Raw genomic sequence first — 15,640 nt, 5'->3', positions numbered from 1 at the left:
CAGGCGGCACGGCAGCACAGTGGTTAGCACTATTGCTTCACAGCCCCAGGTTCGATTCCCGGCTTGGGTCACTGTCTGTGCGGAGTCTGCGCGTTCTCCCCGTGTCTGCGTGGGTTTCCTCCGGGTGCTCCGGTTTCCTCCCACAAATCCCGAAAGACGTGCCTGTTGGGTAATTTGGACATTCTGAATTCTCCCTCTGTGTACCCGAACAGGTGCCGGAATGTGGGGACTAGGGGATTTTCACAGTAACTTCATTGCAGTGTTAATGTAAGCCTACTTGTGACAATAAAGATTATTATTATAAACACAGCGCCGTTTAGTCCTGGTTCACAAAGTCGTGAACCAGTCATGATGGTCCCTCAGGTTGGGGTGGGCGGGGGTGGGGGGGGGGGGGGGGGGGTGAGGTGGGGGGGTGAGTGGAGGACCCTGGGTGGTCGAGGTCAGGGCAGGGTGGTACTCTGCTCCCCCTAGCACCTAAATATCTTGGCAATGCCAGCCTGGCACTGCCAAGTTGCCTGGTTGAACGGGCCAGGGGTCAGGCTTGGGGAGGGGGTCTTGCCCATAAGAGTTGGGGTGAGGGGAGCCTCGAGGACCCTGGAAGAGGTAAGTTGGGTGGCGTGGGGCGGTCGTGTCGAAGGGGGGTCGAAAGATCGGGCTGCCTTGAAAAATGGCGGCCGAATCCGTGATGAGTCGCCAGTGCAAGATATGACTTTGCGAGTGGCCTCGACGGGGACTAGCTCGCTGAGGTACAAAAAACTGCAAAGTGCTGGTGAATAGCGGGGTCTTGCCCAGTCCTGCAAACATACCGGTCAGCTGACTTGACCTTGAGTCTGTTGAATCGCGCTCACTGTGTTTCCCTGTGTGTGCGCGGTGGTCGGTATTTTTTGGTTACAGTTGGCGACAGTCTCTGGTTGGCTGCGTGTCTGTTGATTCCATTACTGAATCTCCACCCACCTGACACCATCAAATAGCCCTTGTTTGTAAGTAACAAAGGGAAGTGTCAAAGGAATTTGATTGGAAGCTAATTGGTTCAACAGCCTTTCATGTTTACCCTGGATGTTCCCCTGGACCTCGGGCAAACGGCATTCTGTAGTGGTGTCCACAAACGGGGATGGCAATCCCCCAGGGGATTGGAAACCCCCAGGTGCATGCCCTTTGAGCAGGGTGGTACCCTTGTACTGCTGGTGCCACTTGGGCAGCCTGGCACTGCCAAGGTGCCCAGGTGGAACTGCCAGGGAGCTAGTTTGGCACACTCGGCTGCCGGGGCACTGCTAGTGTGCTAGATTGGCACTGCCAAGGTGCCCAGATGGCACTGCTGCCTGGCATGGGCGCTGCCTGGCATGGGCACTGCCAGGGCACCAGGTTGGTGGTGCCAAGCTAGCATTTTTCACTCGGCGGCAATCTGGCTGGGCGTGCCCTGCGTGGGTGTTGGGAAGGTGCAGAGGGAGCCAGGGACCCCCTCATAGTGAGTTGGGACTTTGTGGGGTCGGGGGACACGTTGGGTGTTCCAGAGGCGGTACACTGAGGGGTTTCGGTGAGCGGAGCTCCTTGGTGTAGAAACTAGGGCTACGTGCGGCCTCGGCCACGCATTCCCCACGGAAACCCTGTATCTAACCCGAGTGACGTTTAACAGCGTTGTGTATCTTGGTGCTGGGAGCACCGGGAAACACGCGGCTAAACGCGCTCGCTATGGGACTGTGTTCCCATTGAGTAGAATCGCGCCCATTCTCGTTCCCTGGGGACTTCGGGGAAACCCTGCCGAGTTTGTGATCCTGCCAATGTTTCTGCATTTTGGGGGAGGGGGCCTGTGGGTGTCGTTTCTCTGTTATTTCATTCCGGCAGAATGTCCATTTAGCTTGACACGGTTTTCTCTTGATTGTATCGCAGATTTTCCACCTGTCTTCCACGTTAAACTTAAAGATGTGATGCTGCTGGAAGGTGACCCCTTGACCCTTTGTAGTTTACCAGCGGGAAGCCCAACGCCCAGTGTCACCTGGTTCAAAGGTCGGTTTTTAACGCACTCACCATCATGGCATCTCACCTCTGTGTCTCTGTCTCCCTCTGTCTCTCTCTCTCTCTCTGTCTCCCTCTGTGTCTCTCTCTCTCTCTCTCTCTGTCTCTCTCTCCGTCTCTCTCCATCTCTCTGTCTCTGTCTCTCTCTCTCTCTCTCTCTCTGTCTCTCTCTCTCTCTCTCTCTGTCTCTCTCTCCTTCTCTCTCCATCTCTCTGTGTCTCTCTATCTCACCAACTCTCTCTATCTCTCTCTGTCTCCCTCTGTCTCTCTCTCTCTCTCTCTGTCTCTCTCTCCGTCTCTCTCCATCTCTCTGTCTCTCTCTCTCTCTCTGTCTCTCTCTCCTTCTCTCTCCATCTCTCTGTGTCTCTCTCTCTCACCATCTCTCTCTATCTCTCTCTGTCTCCCTTTGTCTCTCTCTCTCTCTCTCTCTCTCTGTCTCTCTCTCCGTCTCTCTCCATCTCTCTGTCTCTCTCTCTCTCTGTCTCTCTCTCTCTCTCTCTCTCTGTCTCTCTCTCCGTCTCTCTCCATCTCTCTGTCTCTCTCTGTCTCTCTCTCTCTCTCTCTGTCTCTCTCTCTCTCTCTGTCTCTCTCTCTCTCTCCTTCTCTCTCCATCTCTCTGTGTCTCTCTCTCCCTCTCTCTCTCTCTCTCTCTCTCTCTCCTTCTCTCTCCATCTCTCTGTGTCTCTCTCTCTCACCATCTCTCTCTATCTCTCTCTGTCTCCGTCTCTCTCTGTCTCTCCCCATCTCTCTCTGTCTTTCTCTGTCTCTCCATCTCTCTCTATCTCCCTCTGTCTCTGTCTCTCTCTATCTCTCTCTCTGTCTCTCTGTCTCTTTCTCTCTCTGTCTCTCTCTCTGTCTCTATCTGTCTCTGTTTCTCTCTGTCTGTCTCTCTCTCTCTCTCTTTCTCTCATAGATACATAGAAGATAGGAGCAGGAGGAGGCCTTTTGGCCCTTCGAGCCTGCTCCGCCATTCATCACCATCATGGCTGATCATCCAACTCAATAGCGTCATCCTGCTTTCTCCCCATAGCCTTTGATCCCATTCGCCTCAAGTGCTATATCCAGCCGCCTCTTGAATATATTCAATGTTTTAGCATCAACTACTTCCTGTGGGAATGAATTCCACAGGCTCACCACTCTTTGGGTGAAGAAATGTCTCCTTATCTCCGTCTGAAATCCTCAGGCTGTGACCCCTGGTTCTGGACACACCCAACATTGGGAACATCTTCCCTGCATCCACCTCGTCACAATTCACCCTCCCACCTAATTTGGTATCATCGGCAAACTTTGAGATGCTACATTTTGTTCCCTCATCCAAATCATTAATATATATTGTGAATAGCTGGGGTCCCAGCACCGATCCCTGTGGTACCCCACTGGTTACTGCCTGCCAATTGGAAAAGGATTCATTAATCCCTACTCTTTGTTTCCTCTCTGCCAACCAGTTTTCTATCCACCTCAATACACCTCCCAAGTCCCATGCGCTTTAATTTTGCACAATAATCTCTTATGCGGGACTTTGTCAAACGTCTTCTGAAAGTCTAAATATACCACATCGACTGGCTGCCCCTTGTCAACTGTACTGGTTACCTCTTCAAAGAATTCCAACAGATTTGTCAAGCATGATTTTCCCTTCATAAATCCGGAAGGCGGAAGGGAAAGAGTGCCCCCACGGCACAGGCCCGCCCGGGGATCGGTGGGCCCCGATCGCGGGCCAGATCGCCCGGCGCCCCCCCCCAGGACCCCGGAGCCCGCCCGCGCCGCCTTGTCCCGCCGGTAAGGTAGGTGGTTTAATCCACGCCGGCGGGACAGGCATTTTAGCGGCGGGACTTCAGCCCATCCGGGCCGGAGAATCGTGCGGGGGGGGGGGCCCGCCAACCGGCGCGGCGCGATTCCCGCCCCCGCCGAATATCCGGTGCCGGAGACTTCGGCAACTGGCGGGGGCGGGATTCACGCCAGCCCCCGGCGATTCTCCGACCCGGCGGGGGGGGGGGGGCGGAGAATCTCGCCCCAGGGAGTGATTCTCCCCAATGGAGCCCAAGCGTTTGCGCCGTCGTGAATGCCGTCGCGATTCACGACGGCGCAAAACGGGCACGGGGACGACCGATTCTGGCCCCCACGCCGCTCCAGCCTCCTTTCCCGGCACCCAATGGCGCTGCACCAACCCGCGCCTGCGCACTTGGGCCGCGTCAACCCGCGCATGCGCACTTGGGCCGCGTCAACCTGCGCATGCGCGCGGGCTTCAGCGCGCCGGCCCCGACTCAACATGGAGTCGGTGTTCAGGGGCCGGCCGCGCAGGAATGTAGGCCCGGGGGGGGGGGGGGGGGGGGGGGGGAGAGGCCGGCCCGCCGATCGGTTGGCCCCGATCGCGGGCCAGACCCCATCGGAGCCCCCCCCCCCCCCCCCCCCCCCCCCCTGGGGACGGAGCCCCCCCTCCCCACAGGCCGCACCCCCGACCGTTCGTGCAGCGGCCAGGGGTGAACGGCGCCGGCGGGACCCTGTCGTATCCGCGCAGCCGCTCAGCCCGTCCGGCCGGAGAATCGGCGGCCCTGCTGGTCCCAGTGGCCGCCGCCGCCCCGGCGCAAATGGCGCCGATTCTCCGCACCTCAGAGAATCGGCGCCGGCGTCAGGGCGTCGTGGCGCGGTTGCGTCGATTCTCCGGCCCGGCGAGGGGCTCGGAGAATCGCCCCCTTAGTGTCAGTCTTTATGTCCCTTCTCAATCAATCCCTTCGTCCTTCTTTGCTGAATTCTAAACTGCTCCGAATCCTCAGACCCATTATGTTTCTTGGCCAATCTGTCTGCTCCTTCCTTGGATCGGATACTATTTCTAATTTCCTTTGTAAGCCATGGATTGGCCCTCCTACCCCCTTTGCTTTTGTGCCAGGCTGGAATGAACAGTTGCTGTAGTTCCCCCATGCGTTCCTTGAATGTTTGCCATTGTCTATCCACTGTCATCCCTTTCAGTAACTCTCCCCAATCTATCAAGACCAACTCAAGCCTCATATCCTCATAGTTCCCTTTGTTAAGATTCAGCACCCGAGTCTCCGAATCAACTACTTCACTCTCCATCTTGATAAAAGTCTCTCTCCATCTCTGTCTCTCGTCGTCTCTCTCTATCTCTCTCCGTCTCTCTGTCACTGTCTCACTCTGTCTCTCTGTCTCTCTCTCTCTGTCACTGTCTCTCTCTATCTCTCTCTGCCTCACTCTCTGCCTCTCTCTATCTCTCTCTGTCTCTCTCTCTATCTGTCTCTCTGCCTCTCTCTCTGTCTCTCTCTGTCTCTCTCTGTGTCTCACTCTGCCTCTCTCTCTCTCTCTCTCTCTGTCTCTTGAATTGAATTGATTTGATTTATTATTGTCACATGTATTAGTATACAGTGAACAGTATTGTTTCTTGCATGCTGTACAAACAATGCACACCGTACATAGGGAAGGAAGGAGAGACTGCAGAATATGATGTTACAGTTATAGCAAGGTGTAGAGAAAAGATCAACTTAATACGAGGTGGGTCCATTCAAAAGTCTGATGGCAGTCGGGAAGAAGCTGTTCTTGAGTCGGTTGGTACGTGACCTCAAACTTTGGTACCTTTTTCCTGACGGAAAAAGGTGGAAGAGAGCATGTCCGGGGTGCGTGGGGTCCTTAATTATGCTGTCTGCCTTTCCGAGGCAGCGAGAATTGTAGACAGAGTCAATGGATGGGAGGCTGGTTTGCGTGATGGACTGGGCTACATTCACGACCTTTTGTAGTTTCCTGCGGTCTTGGGCAGAGCAGGCTCCATACCAAGCTGTGATACAACCATGAAGAATGCTGTCTATGGTGCATCTGTAGAAGTTGGTGAGGGTCGTAGCTGGCATGCCAAATTTCCTCAGCCTTCTGAGAAAGTAGAGTCGTTGGTGGGCTTTCTGAACTATCGTGTCGGCATGGGGGGACCAGGACAGGCTGTTGGTGATCTGTACACCTAAAAACTTGAAGCTCTCGACCCTTTCTACTTCATTCTACTTTTTACACAGAGGGCAGTGGGTGCCTGGAATTCGCTGCTGGAGGAGGTGGTGGAAGCAGGGACGATAGTGACATTTAAGGGGCATCTTGACAAATACATGAATAGGATGGGTGATGCACGATCAATTGCACAAAGACGCAGATTGGGTACAACTGTGGCTTTATTACAGTCAGATGCATGGCCTCCTGCTGCAGCTGGCGAAATGGCAGGGCACTGGAGGGCATGCATATTTATACAGTTCTCCGTGGGCGGAGCCAGCCGGCAGGGGCTACCGGTGAACCTGTAGTGCAGGTCCTACCTACATCTCCTATTACAGTGGATCACCACAATGGGAATAGAGGGATATGGACTCAGGAAGTGTAGAAGATTGTAGTTTAGTCGGGCAGCATGGTCGGCACGGGCTTGGAGGGCCGAAGGGCCTGTTCCTGTGCTGTACTTTTCTTTGTTCTTTGTTCCCATTGATGTTTTCAGGGGCATGCTCTCCACTACGTTCACTGAAGTTGATGACAATCTCCTTCGTTTTGTTGACATTGAGGGAGAGATTATTGTCGTCGCACCAGCTCACCAGATTCTCTATCTCATTCCTGTACTCTGTCTCGTCATTGTTGGAAATCCGACCCACTACGGTGGTGTCATCAGCAAATTTGAAAATTGAGTTGGATTTCTCTCTCTCTGCCTCTCTGTATCTCTCTCAATCTCTGTGTCTCACTCTGCCTCTCTGTGTCTGTCTGCCTCGCTCTCTGTCTCTCTCTCTGTCTCTCTCTCTCTCTCTGTTTCTCTCTGTCTCCATCTCTGTCTCTCTCTCTCTGCCTCTCTCTCTCTCTGTCTCTCTCTCTCCCTCTGTCTCTCTCTGTCTCTCTCTGTCTCTCTCTCTCTCTCTGTCTCTCTCTCTCTGTCTCTCTCTATCTCTCTCTCTCTCTCTATCTCTCTCTCTCTGCCTCGCTCTGTCTCTCTCTCTCTCTGCCTCTCTTTCTCTCTATCTCTCTCTCTCTATCTCTCTCTGTCTCTATCTCTCTCTGCCTCTCTCTATCTCTCTCTCTATCTCTGTCTCTCTCTCTCTGCCTATCTCTCTCTCTATCTATCTCTCTCTCTCTCTCTCTATCTATCTCTCTCTCTCTCTCTCTGTCTATCTCTCTCTATCTCTCTCTCTCTCTCTCTCTCTCTCTATCTCTCTCTATCTCTCTCTCTATCTCTGTGTCTCTCTCTCTGCCTCTCTTTCTCTCTATCTATCTCTCTCTCTCTCTATCTATCTCTCTCTCTATCTCTCTCTCTCTCTATCTCTCTCTCTCTCTGTCTCTGCCGTAACCGCCATTTTCCCTGTTTTCCGCTTTCAGACCAGCGGTCACTGTTGCCTGACGCCCGGGTCAGGGTTGTCTCCTGCCCTGATGGCCGGCAGCTGGTGACCATAATGAAAACCTCGAAGAAGGATGTGGGCATCTACGAGTGTTCGGCTGCCAACCCGCTGGGCTCAGCCAGCAGCTCCTGCGCCGTGTCCCTCGCACGTAAGTGTCTCAACTGGAAACCGGGTATCGCTACTGAGCGATGGGAATGTCGAGCTGGGCCCAGTCACTGAAACATTCCCTGGACACCTGGACCTCCTCAAATAGTTTCAATTGCCAGAGAGTGTCAGAGATGAATTTTCCAGAATATTATTGTCCCACCTTGGTTCTGGGTGTGTCCTGCTCGGTGGGGAGTGCAGAGGGGTGGGGGTGGTGATGGTTGGGGAGTGATATGGGTGGGTGGGGAGGCACAACTCTCTCCATTTCAGACTTGACACATCTTTGGTCAACACCAAGCGGACCCTGGTTCCGGGTCATGCCATCTTACATCACTGTGTACTGCACTCAGTCCCACATTCACCCTCTCTGTACCAGACCCTCCTACTACACCTCCCCCAAGTCTTTATCCCAGGGGTAGAAGTCTTACATTGTTTTAAGTCCTGTGTTTCTTTACATTATTGTTACAACCTGAATGTCATTCCTGCATTATTACTAATACAGTTCAGGAACATAGGAATAGGGAGCAGAATTCAGCCCCTCACGCCTGCTCCGACATCCAATCAGATCATGGGAGATCTCTTCCTGGTCTCAAATCCACCTCCCTACCTGTTCCCCATATCCCTTTAACCCATTTTTATCAGAAATATATTTACCTCCGTCTACTCATCCGCACCATGGGGCAGCAAGTTCCACAAATTCACCACCCTCTACGAGAAGTAGCTCCTCCTCATCTCAGTTTCAGGTTCACACTGCGGTCCTGCCAATGGTTTTTCAAAGACCTCACGCTCTCCGCTGAGAATGCCTACCTTCGCTCACCATTCTGTGTTGCGGGTTTTCATCGCTTCGTCTTTGGGAGTGCGATGTTTCCCTTTACCCCCCCCCCCCCCCCTCAGTCCCATCCTCATGCCTCTCCCGGAATACTGAACGTTCTGGGGCCTTCTCTGAAAACAGAGCGACATTAAACTCAGTGGGCGAGAATCTCCGTCAGCCGACGGCAAAATGGAGAAAGGCGATTGGGTGGAGAATCGGTCGCGCTGCCCAAATTGTGGCGGGCAGCGGATTCACGCCTGATCGCAATTCTCCGGTGCCTGGACAGCGGCGTCTGTGTGTTCCGTGATGCACCTACAGTAAACGCCGTTTGCAATCCGCCTGACGGGGTAGCCTCCGGGACCTCCACTGGACCAGATCCCCGACTGCGAGGTTCGCTTGCGCTTTGTCACCAGACGTATCGACGGCCCCACCCCTCCCCCGCACCCCACCCTCCGCCATACCACGGGAATGGGGGGGGACATGCGGGGGCAGGGTCTTCAGTGCCAGCTGGGGCTACCCTGTTGCCGTTGGACCTGGTTTGGCACGGGGGGTACGCACCATGCTAACATGTCGGCCTTTCACCCCCCCCCCCCCCCCTGCAGACAATGGATATTGGAATTCAACCAGCCATGGGGGCCTTCCTGCCGGCCGCAGCAGCCCTGGGGGGTGCCCTGCGGCTGTACGAGCTGGAACTGCTCGAGGAGCTTGCCCCAGAGGAACAGGAGGCAGCCGGTGAGGATGGAGAACCGGTCGCCCAACAGGCCGAAGAGGAGGAGGTGCCAAGGAGGTGCCGCATGAGGCCTCGTGTGTACCGGCAGCCCCGGTCATTCAGGGACCTGCCGGACCGGGCATACCATCGGAGACTCTGGCTGAGCAGGGAGACAGTGCGACACATCTGCCTGATCATGGACGATCTGGCACCATAGACTTTCATAGAATTTATAGTGCAGAAGGAGGCCATTCGGCCCATCGAGTCTGCAGTGGCACTTGGAAAGAGCCCCCTACCCAAGCCCTCACTTCCACCCCACCCCCGTAACCCACCCCACCTTTTGGACACTAAGGGCAATTGATCATGGCCAATCCACCTAACCTGCACATCTTTGGACTGTGGGAGGAAACCGGAGCACCCGGAGGAAACCCACGCACACACGGGGAGGAAGTGCAGACTCCGCACAGACAGTGACCCAAGCTGGAATCGAACCTGGGACCCTGGCACTGTGAAACAACTGTGCTAACCACTGTGCTACCGTGCTGCCAGGAGCTTGATCGAGCGGTGTTTCGGCATCCTGAAGGTGCGTTCCAGGTGCCTGGACAACTCTGAAGGAACCCTCCAGTATCGCGCTAGGAGGGTCTCCCACATCGGGGTGGTCTGCTGCGTCCTCCACAACATTGTGCAGCAGAGGGGCGACGTGCTGGAGGAGGAGGATGAACGGCAGGCCTCATCCGACGAGGAGGGGGAGGGTGGGCAGGACATGGGGCCCAGGCAGGCACAGGAGGCCGGACGGCGTGTGCGCCAGGGCTAACGTGCTCGGGACATTCTGATCGCCTCCAGGTTCACCGACTAGGGGGCCTGGCCAGCGGCATGGACATCCCATCGCACCCCCACCCCAGCCACCTGTTCCCATGAACACCCTCCCTGCACCACCCCTCTTTCCCCCTTTGCAACCCCCTCCGTGATACATATCTGCCGCACTACAGCGTGGGGGCTCTGGGTTGGCAGTAACAGTGGGTCTGCCCCATGGGATGGAGGATGATGACAACCCGCTCCGCGATGAGCTCTAATGCTCTGCATCGTTTGACAATGTCTGACTCCTGCCCACGGTAGCACTTTCCACCGTCCACCTGGGTGATCCCTGCATGCGAGCTGGCCAATCCATCACACGCTGCCATTGGGCCTCTGGGGTGACGGTGGTGGGGATGGTGGGGGTGGGGATGGTGAGGGTGGGGCTGGCCCTCGGCCTACTCCATGGGACGGGAGTGCGAGCGGAGCTGACCCCTGAGGCTCCCCTGCCACCTGGCACTGCCAGTCCTGGAGGCCGCTCTTGCCTTGACCAGGGTCCGCACACTCGCAGCCATGGAGCACCTGGAGTGGACACCCGCCATCTGGGACTGGGACACATCGCGCCGCGACTGTGCCACCACCTTCTGGGTCTGTGCCACATCAAACAAGCGACTACACCATCGCCCTCCGGGCCTGGGCCACCTCGGCCAGTGCCGGGGCAATGCCGTCGACGCTCCGATGTGCTGCGCTGCTGCAATGTCCTGCTGGCTCTGGCACGTGGCTGCCTGTGAGAGGGCCGCCCTGTCCTGGGCCTCGGCCCCCGCCCGCACAGAATGCCCCAGGCCTTGCACACTCTGATCCACAGCCAAAACCGTCGCCCCCCCCAATGCCTCCGCCATAGGCACCTCCTGGGCGGTGTTGGCCTCGGTGACCAGCGTGGCTGGCACCGCCTCCTGCTCCTGCACGCGGCTGGACTCGAGGAGCCCGAGCTAAACTGGAGCCAATGGGAATCAGGGGGAAAACTCTCCGCTGGCTGGAGTCATACCCGGCTCAAAGGAAGATGGTTGTGGTGGTTGGAGGTCAATCAGCTCACCTCCAGGACATCACTGCAGGAGTTCCTCAGGGTTGTGTCCTCGGCCCAACCATCTTCAGCTGCTTCATCAATGACCTCCCTCCCATCATAAGGTCAGGAGTGGGGATGTTTGCGGGTGCCTGCACAATGTTCAGCACCATTCGCAACTCCTCAGATACTGAAGCAGTCCGTGTCCAGATGCAGCAAGACCCGGACAATATCCAGGCTTGGGCTGACAACTGGCAAGTTACATTCGCGCCACACAAATGCCAGGCAATGACCACCTCCTACAAGAGAGGATCTAACCTTCTCCCCTTGACATTCAATGGCATTACCATCGCTGAATCCCCCACTATCAGCATCCTGGGGGTTACCATTGATCAGAAACTGAACTGGACCCAGCCGTATAAATACTGTGGCTACAAGTACAGGTCAGAGGCTGGGAATCCTGCAGCGAACAACTCACCTGACTCCCCTCCACCATCTACAAGGCACAAGGCAATGGAATACTCTCCACCTGCCTGGATGAGTGCGGCTCCAACAACACTCAAGAAGCTCAACACCATCCCGACTAAAGTAGCTTAATTTCTTGGCACCCTATCCTCCACCTCAATCAGTTACTTGCTGAGGCACAGTGACAGCAGGCACAAGATGCACTGCAGGAACTCACCAAGGTTCCTCAGACAGCCCCTTCCAAACCCACCACCACTGCCGTCTAGAAGGACAAGAGCAGCAGATACCTGGGAACCCCACCACCTGGAGGTTCCCCTCCAAGTCACTCACCACCCTGACTGGGAAATATATCGCTGTTCCTTCACTGTCGCTGGGTCAACATCCTTTAACTCCGTTGCTAACAGCACAGTGGGTGTACCTACACTTCATTGACTTCAGCGGTTCATGAGGAAGCTCACCCAACACCTTCTCAATGGCGACTAGGGGTGGCCCAGACAGCAATGCCCATTTCCTTTAACATAATTGAAAAAAATACTTGCCCATCAATAATCTACCAATCCCAGATTGAAAATGAAGTGATCTAACACCTGCTGGTTTTTCAGGGTGGAAAGGTTTATTAGATGTACAGAGGGAGCTGGGTGTCCTTGTCCATAAGTCGCTGAAGGCTAACACGCAGGTGCAGCGGGCTGTTGGGAAGGCGAATGGAATGTTTGCCTTTATGGCAAGAGGATTTGAATCCAGGAGTAGTGAGGTCTCGCTTCAATTGTATAGGAGCTTGGTTAGACCGCGCCTGGAGCACTGAGAGCAGATGTGGTCCCCTTGCCTCAGAAAGGTTATTATTGGCAGAGAGGGAGGGGAACGAAGGTTCACCAGATTTGTTCCAGGGGTGGCGGGGCTGCCTTACAAAGATAGATTGGACAAACGGGGCCTGTGTACATAGATCCCTGAAAGTTGCCACCCAGGTTGAGAGGGTTGTTAAGAAGGCGTACGGTGTGTTCGCTTTTATTGGTAGAGGGATTGAGTTTCGGAGCCATGAGGTCATGTTGCAGCTGTACAAAACTCTGGTGCGGCCGCATTTGGAGTATTGCGTGCAATTCTGGTCGCCGCATTATGGGAAGGATGTGGAAGCATTGGAAAGGGTGCAGAGGAGATTTACCAGGATGTTGCCTGGTATGGAGGGAAGATCTTATGAGGAAAGGCTGAGGGACTTGAGGCTGTTTTCGTTAGAGAGAAGAAGGTTAAGAGGTGACTTAATTGAGGCATACAAGATGATCAGAGGATTGGATAGGGTGGACAGTGAGAGCCTTTTTCCTCGGATAGTGATGTCTAGCACGAGGGGACATACCTTTAAATTGAGGGGAGATAGATATAAGACAGATGTCAGAGGTAGGTTCTTTACTCAGAGAGTAGTAAGGGCGTGGAATGCCCTGCCTGCAACAGTAGTGGACTCGCCAACACTAAGGGCATTCAAATGGTCATTGGATAGACATATGGACGATAAGGGAATAGTGTAGATGGGCTTTAGAGTGGTTTCACAGGTCGGCGCAACATCGAGGGCCGAAGGGCCTGTACTGCGCTGTAATGTTCTATGTGTGCTCTGGAGTTTCAGGAACAAAAGGTGATCTCATTGAAACCTACGAAATACTTAAGGAACTGAGCGAGTAGATTGAGAGCTGTTTTCCTCGGTTGGAGAGTCTAGAATCAGGGGGCACAATTTCAAAATAAGGGAGGAGGCACTTAGGACTGAGGTGAGGACAAGTGTCTTCCCTCAGAGGGTTGTAAATCTTTGGAATTCTTATCCCGGAGAGCTATTCACTCAGTTGGATTGTCCCATCGGGAGTCGAAGTGTTCCCGCCAGTGGAGAATCAGGTAAAAGCAAATTACTGCGGATGCTGGAACCTCAAACAGAAACATGGGGCGTAATTCTCCGGTATCGGCGCGATGTCCGCCGACCGGCGCCAAAAACGGCGCTAATCAGTCCGGCATCGCGCCGCCCCAAAGGTGCGGAATGCTCCGCATCTTGGGGGGCCGAGCCCTAACCTTGAGGGGCTAGGCCCGCGCCGGACTGATTTCCGCCCCGCCAGCTGGCGCGGAAATGACATCCCCGGGCGGCGCATGCGCGGGAGCGTCAGCGGCCGCTCACGTCATCCTCACGGTGGAGACCGTGGCGAAGGCGGAAGGAAAAGAGTGCCCCCACGGCACAGGCCCGCCCGCGGATTGGTGGACCCCGATCGCGGGCCAGGCCACCGTGGGGGCACCCCCCCGGGGCCAGATCGCCCCGCGCCCCCCCAGGACCCTGGAGCCCGCCCGCGCCGCCATGTCCCGCCGGTAAGAGAGGTGGTTTAACCCACTCCGGTGCCGGAGAATTCGGCAACCGGCGGGGGCAGGATTCACGCCAGCCCCCGGCGATTCTCCGATCCGGCGGGGGGTCGGAGAATCTCGCCCAGGAAATGCTGGACAATCTCATCAGGTCTGACAGCGGCTGTGGAGAGAGAAGGGAGCGAATGTATCGAGTCTGGGTGACTCGAAGCTGAAAGATTCTCGGAGAATCAGGTCCCAACTGGTAAAGGGAGCAGCCCAGACACACGGTATTCCCTGGAAAAGATGGGGTTTTTTGCAAATCGGGATTTCCATGTCATTCCACGGCACGCCGGGATTGGCACGGCAACTGGGAGGGGGGCGGGACCAAATCTCTCAGATAGGCCCCGCACCTCTGAGATCGGAGCTCCATTTGTAAAGAGCAGCCGAAGGAGCCCCATCCCAAGGAAGACCCCCCGATCTGAGCCCCTCCAATCTAGCACAAGGCCCCCCCCCACCCCGATCCTCACCTCCTGTGAAGGACCCGTCCCCCTCAACACCGTGGCAGCAATATTTGGAAGAGTGGTTATCACTCAGCCACTCTGCAAACCTCCAGCTCCACGCTCCTCAATACCTGCACCAATTCACGCCAGCGGGACCCTCGACTCAGGGGGCCAGCGGCATCTCGCCCGGCCCTGGGATGGAGCCCCCTGCCCGCCAATGACACGTGAAATAACTCTTAACGGAGCTATCTGTGTGGTCTCGCCAGGTTAGGCCGGGAATCCCAGCTGGGCCGTCGGGAATCCTGTTGTAGTCGGCAGGTTGGGCGCAGCGACCCGCGACCAATTTGTCACCCGGCGCGAATCGCGGTCCCCCCCCCCCCTCCCCCAGGGATTCTCCGCCCGATCAGGATCTCGATCTTCCCGGTTAGGACAGAGGATCCGAGGAGCTGAGTTTAAAGCTGAGACTGAGGGAGTTCTGATTAATAATGACACCCAGGGTGAGGGGCAGAGTGTCCGGAAAGGGCATCAAAGTGCCTGATTGGCCGTGATCGCATTGAATGGCGGAGCAGGCTTGACGGGCTGAATGGCTTCCTCCTGTTCCTATGTTCCCACGGCCCTGGGCACTGTACCAACATTGGGCCTTGCTCTTCAGCAACATAGCGGGCGGGACTCTCCGTTCCTGAGTCTAGGTGCTGGCGCCCACGGAGAACCGCGCCCAACAGCATTGTGCCCTCCTGGAAGGGTCAGGAATCCTGGGTTTAACACCTGATGAGGGAATAGCAGCTGTGACAGTGCAGCGCTCACACACTGAATGGGCAGTGAACCAATAGCCTCCTGACTCAGAGATGAGGGGTAATTGAGTGAGTGAGTGCGTTCGTAAGTGAGTGTGTGCAAGTGAGTGTGTATGTGAGTGTGTTAGTGAATGGAAGGCACGGTGGCACAGTGGTTAGCACAGTTGCTTCACAGCACCAGGGACCCTGGTTCGATTCCCGGCTTGGGTCACTGTCTGTGCGGAGTCTGCACGTTCTCCCCGTGTGTGCGTGGGTTTCCTCCGGGTGCTCCGGTTTCCTCCCACAGCCCAAAGATGTGCAGGTTAGGTGGAGTGAGTGTGTCAGTGAATGAGTGAGTGTGTCAGTGAGTGTGTGAGCGTGCCAGTGCATGAGTGAGTGTGTCAGTGAGCGAGTGAGTGTGTCAGTGAGTGAGTGTGGTAGTGAGTGCTCGTGTCAGTGAATGTGTGAGCATGTCAGTGAGTGAGCGTGTCAGTGAGTGAGAGTGTCAGTGAGTGTGTGAGCGTGCCAGTGCATGAGTGAGAGTGTCAGTGAGTGAGAGTGTCAGTGAGTGAGTGTGTGAGTGAATCAGTGAGCGAGTGAGAGTGTCAGTGAGTGAGTGAGCATGTCAGTGAGTGTGTCAGTGAGTGAGAGAGTGTCAGTGAGTGAGTGAGTGTGTCAGTGTGAGAGTGTCAGTGAGTGAGTGAGTGTGTCAGTGTGTGAGTGA

At 55.5% G+C, this 15,640-nt stretch overlaps 1 protein-coding gene across 7 annotated transcripts in view; it reads left to right on the top strand.

Moving 5' to 3' along the window:
* spega (striated muscle enriched protein kinase a) overlaps positions 1-15,640 on the top strand; it is a 1,182,457-nt gene that overhangs the window by 1,111,431 nt on the left and 55,386 nt on the right. For all 7 annotated transcript variants that reach the window (XM_072468701.1, XM_072468720.1, XM_072468711.1 and 4 more), the window contains 2 exons: positions 1,888-2,004; positions 7,345-7,512. In XM_072468701.1, coding sequence (XP_072324802.1) covers positions 1,888-2,004; positions 7,345-7,512 — 285 coding nt within the window. The remainder of the gene's footprint in view (positions 1-1,887; positions 2,005-7,344; positions 7,513-15,640) is intronic.

The sequence above is a fragment of the Scyliorhinus torazame genome, chromosome 2, assembly GCF_047496885.1.
Source record: "Scyliorhinus torazame isolate Kashiwa2021f chromosome 2, sScyTor2.1, whole genome shotgun sequence".
NCBI classification, from domain to species: Eukaryota; Metazoa; Chordata; class Chondrichthyes; order Carcharhiniformes; family Scyliorhinidae; genus Scyliorhinus; species Scyliorhinus torazame.
Note: the sequence above shows the minus strand (reverse complement) of the source record. Positions and strands in the feature narration are given on the sequence as shown.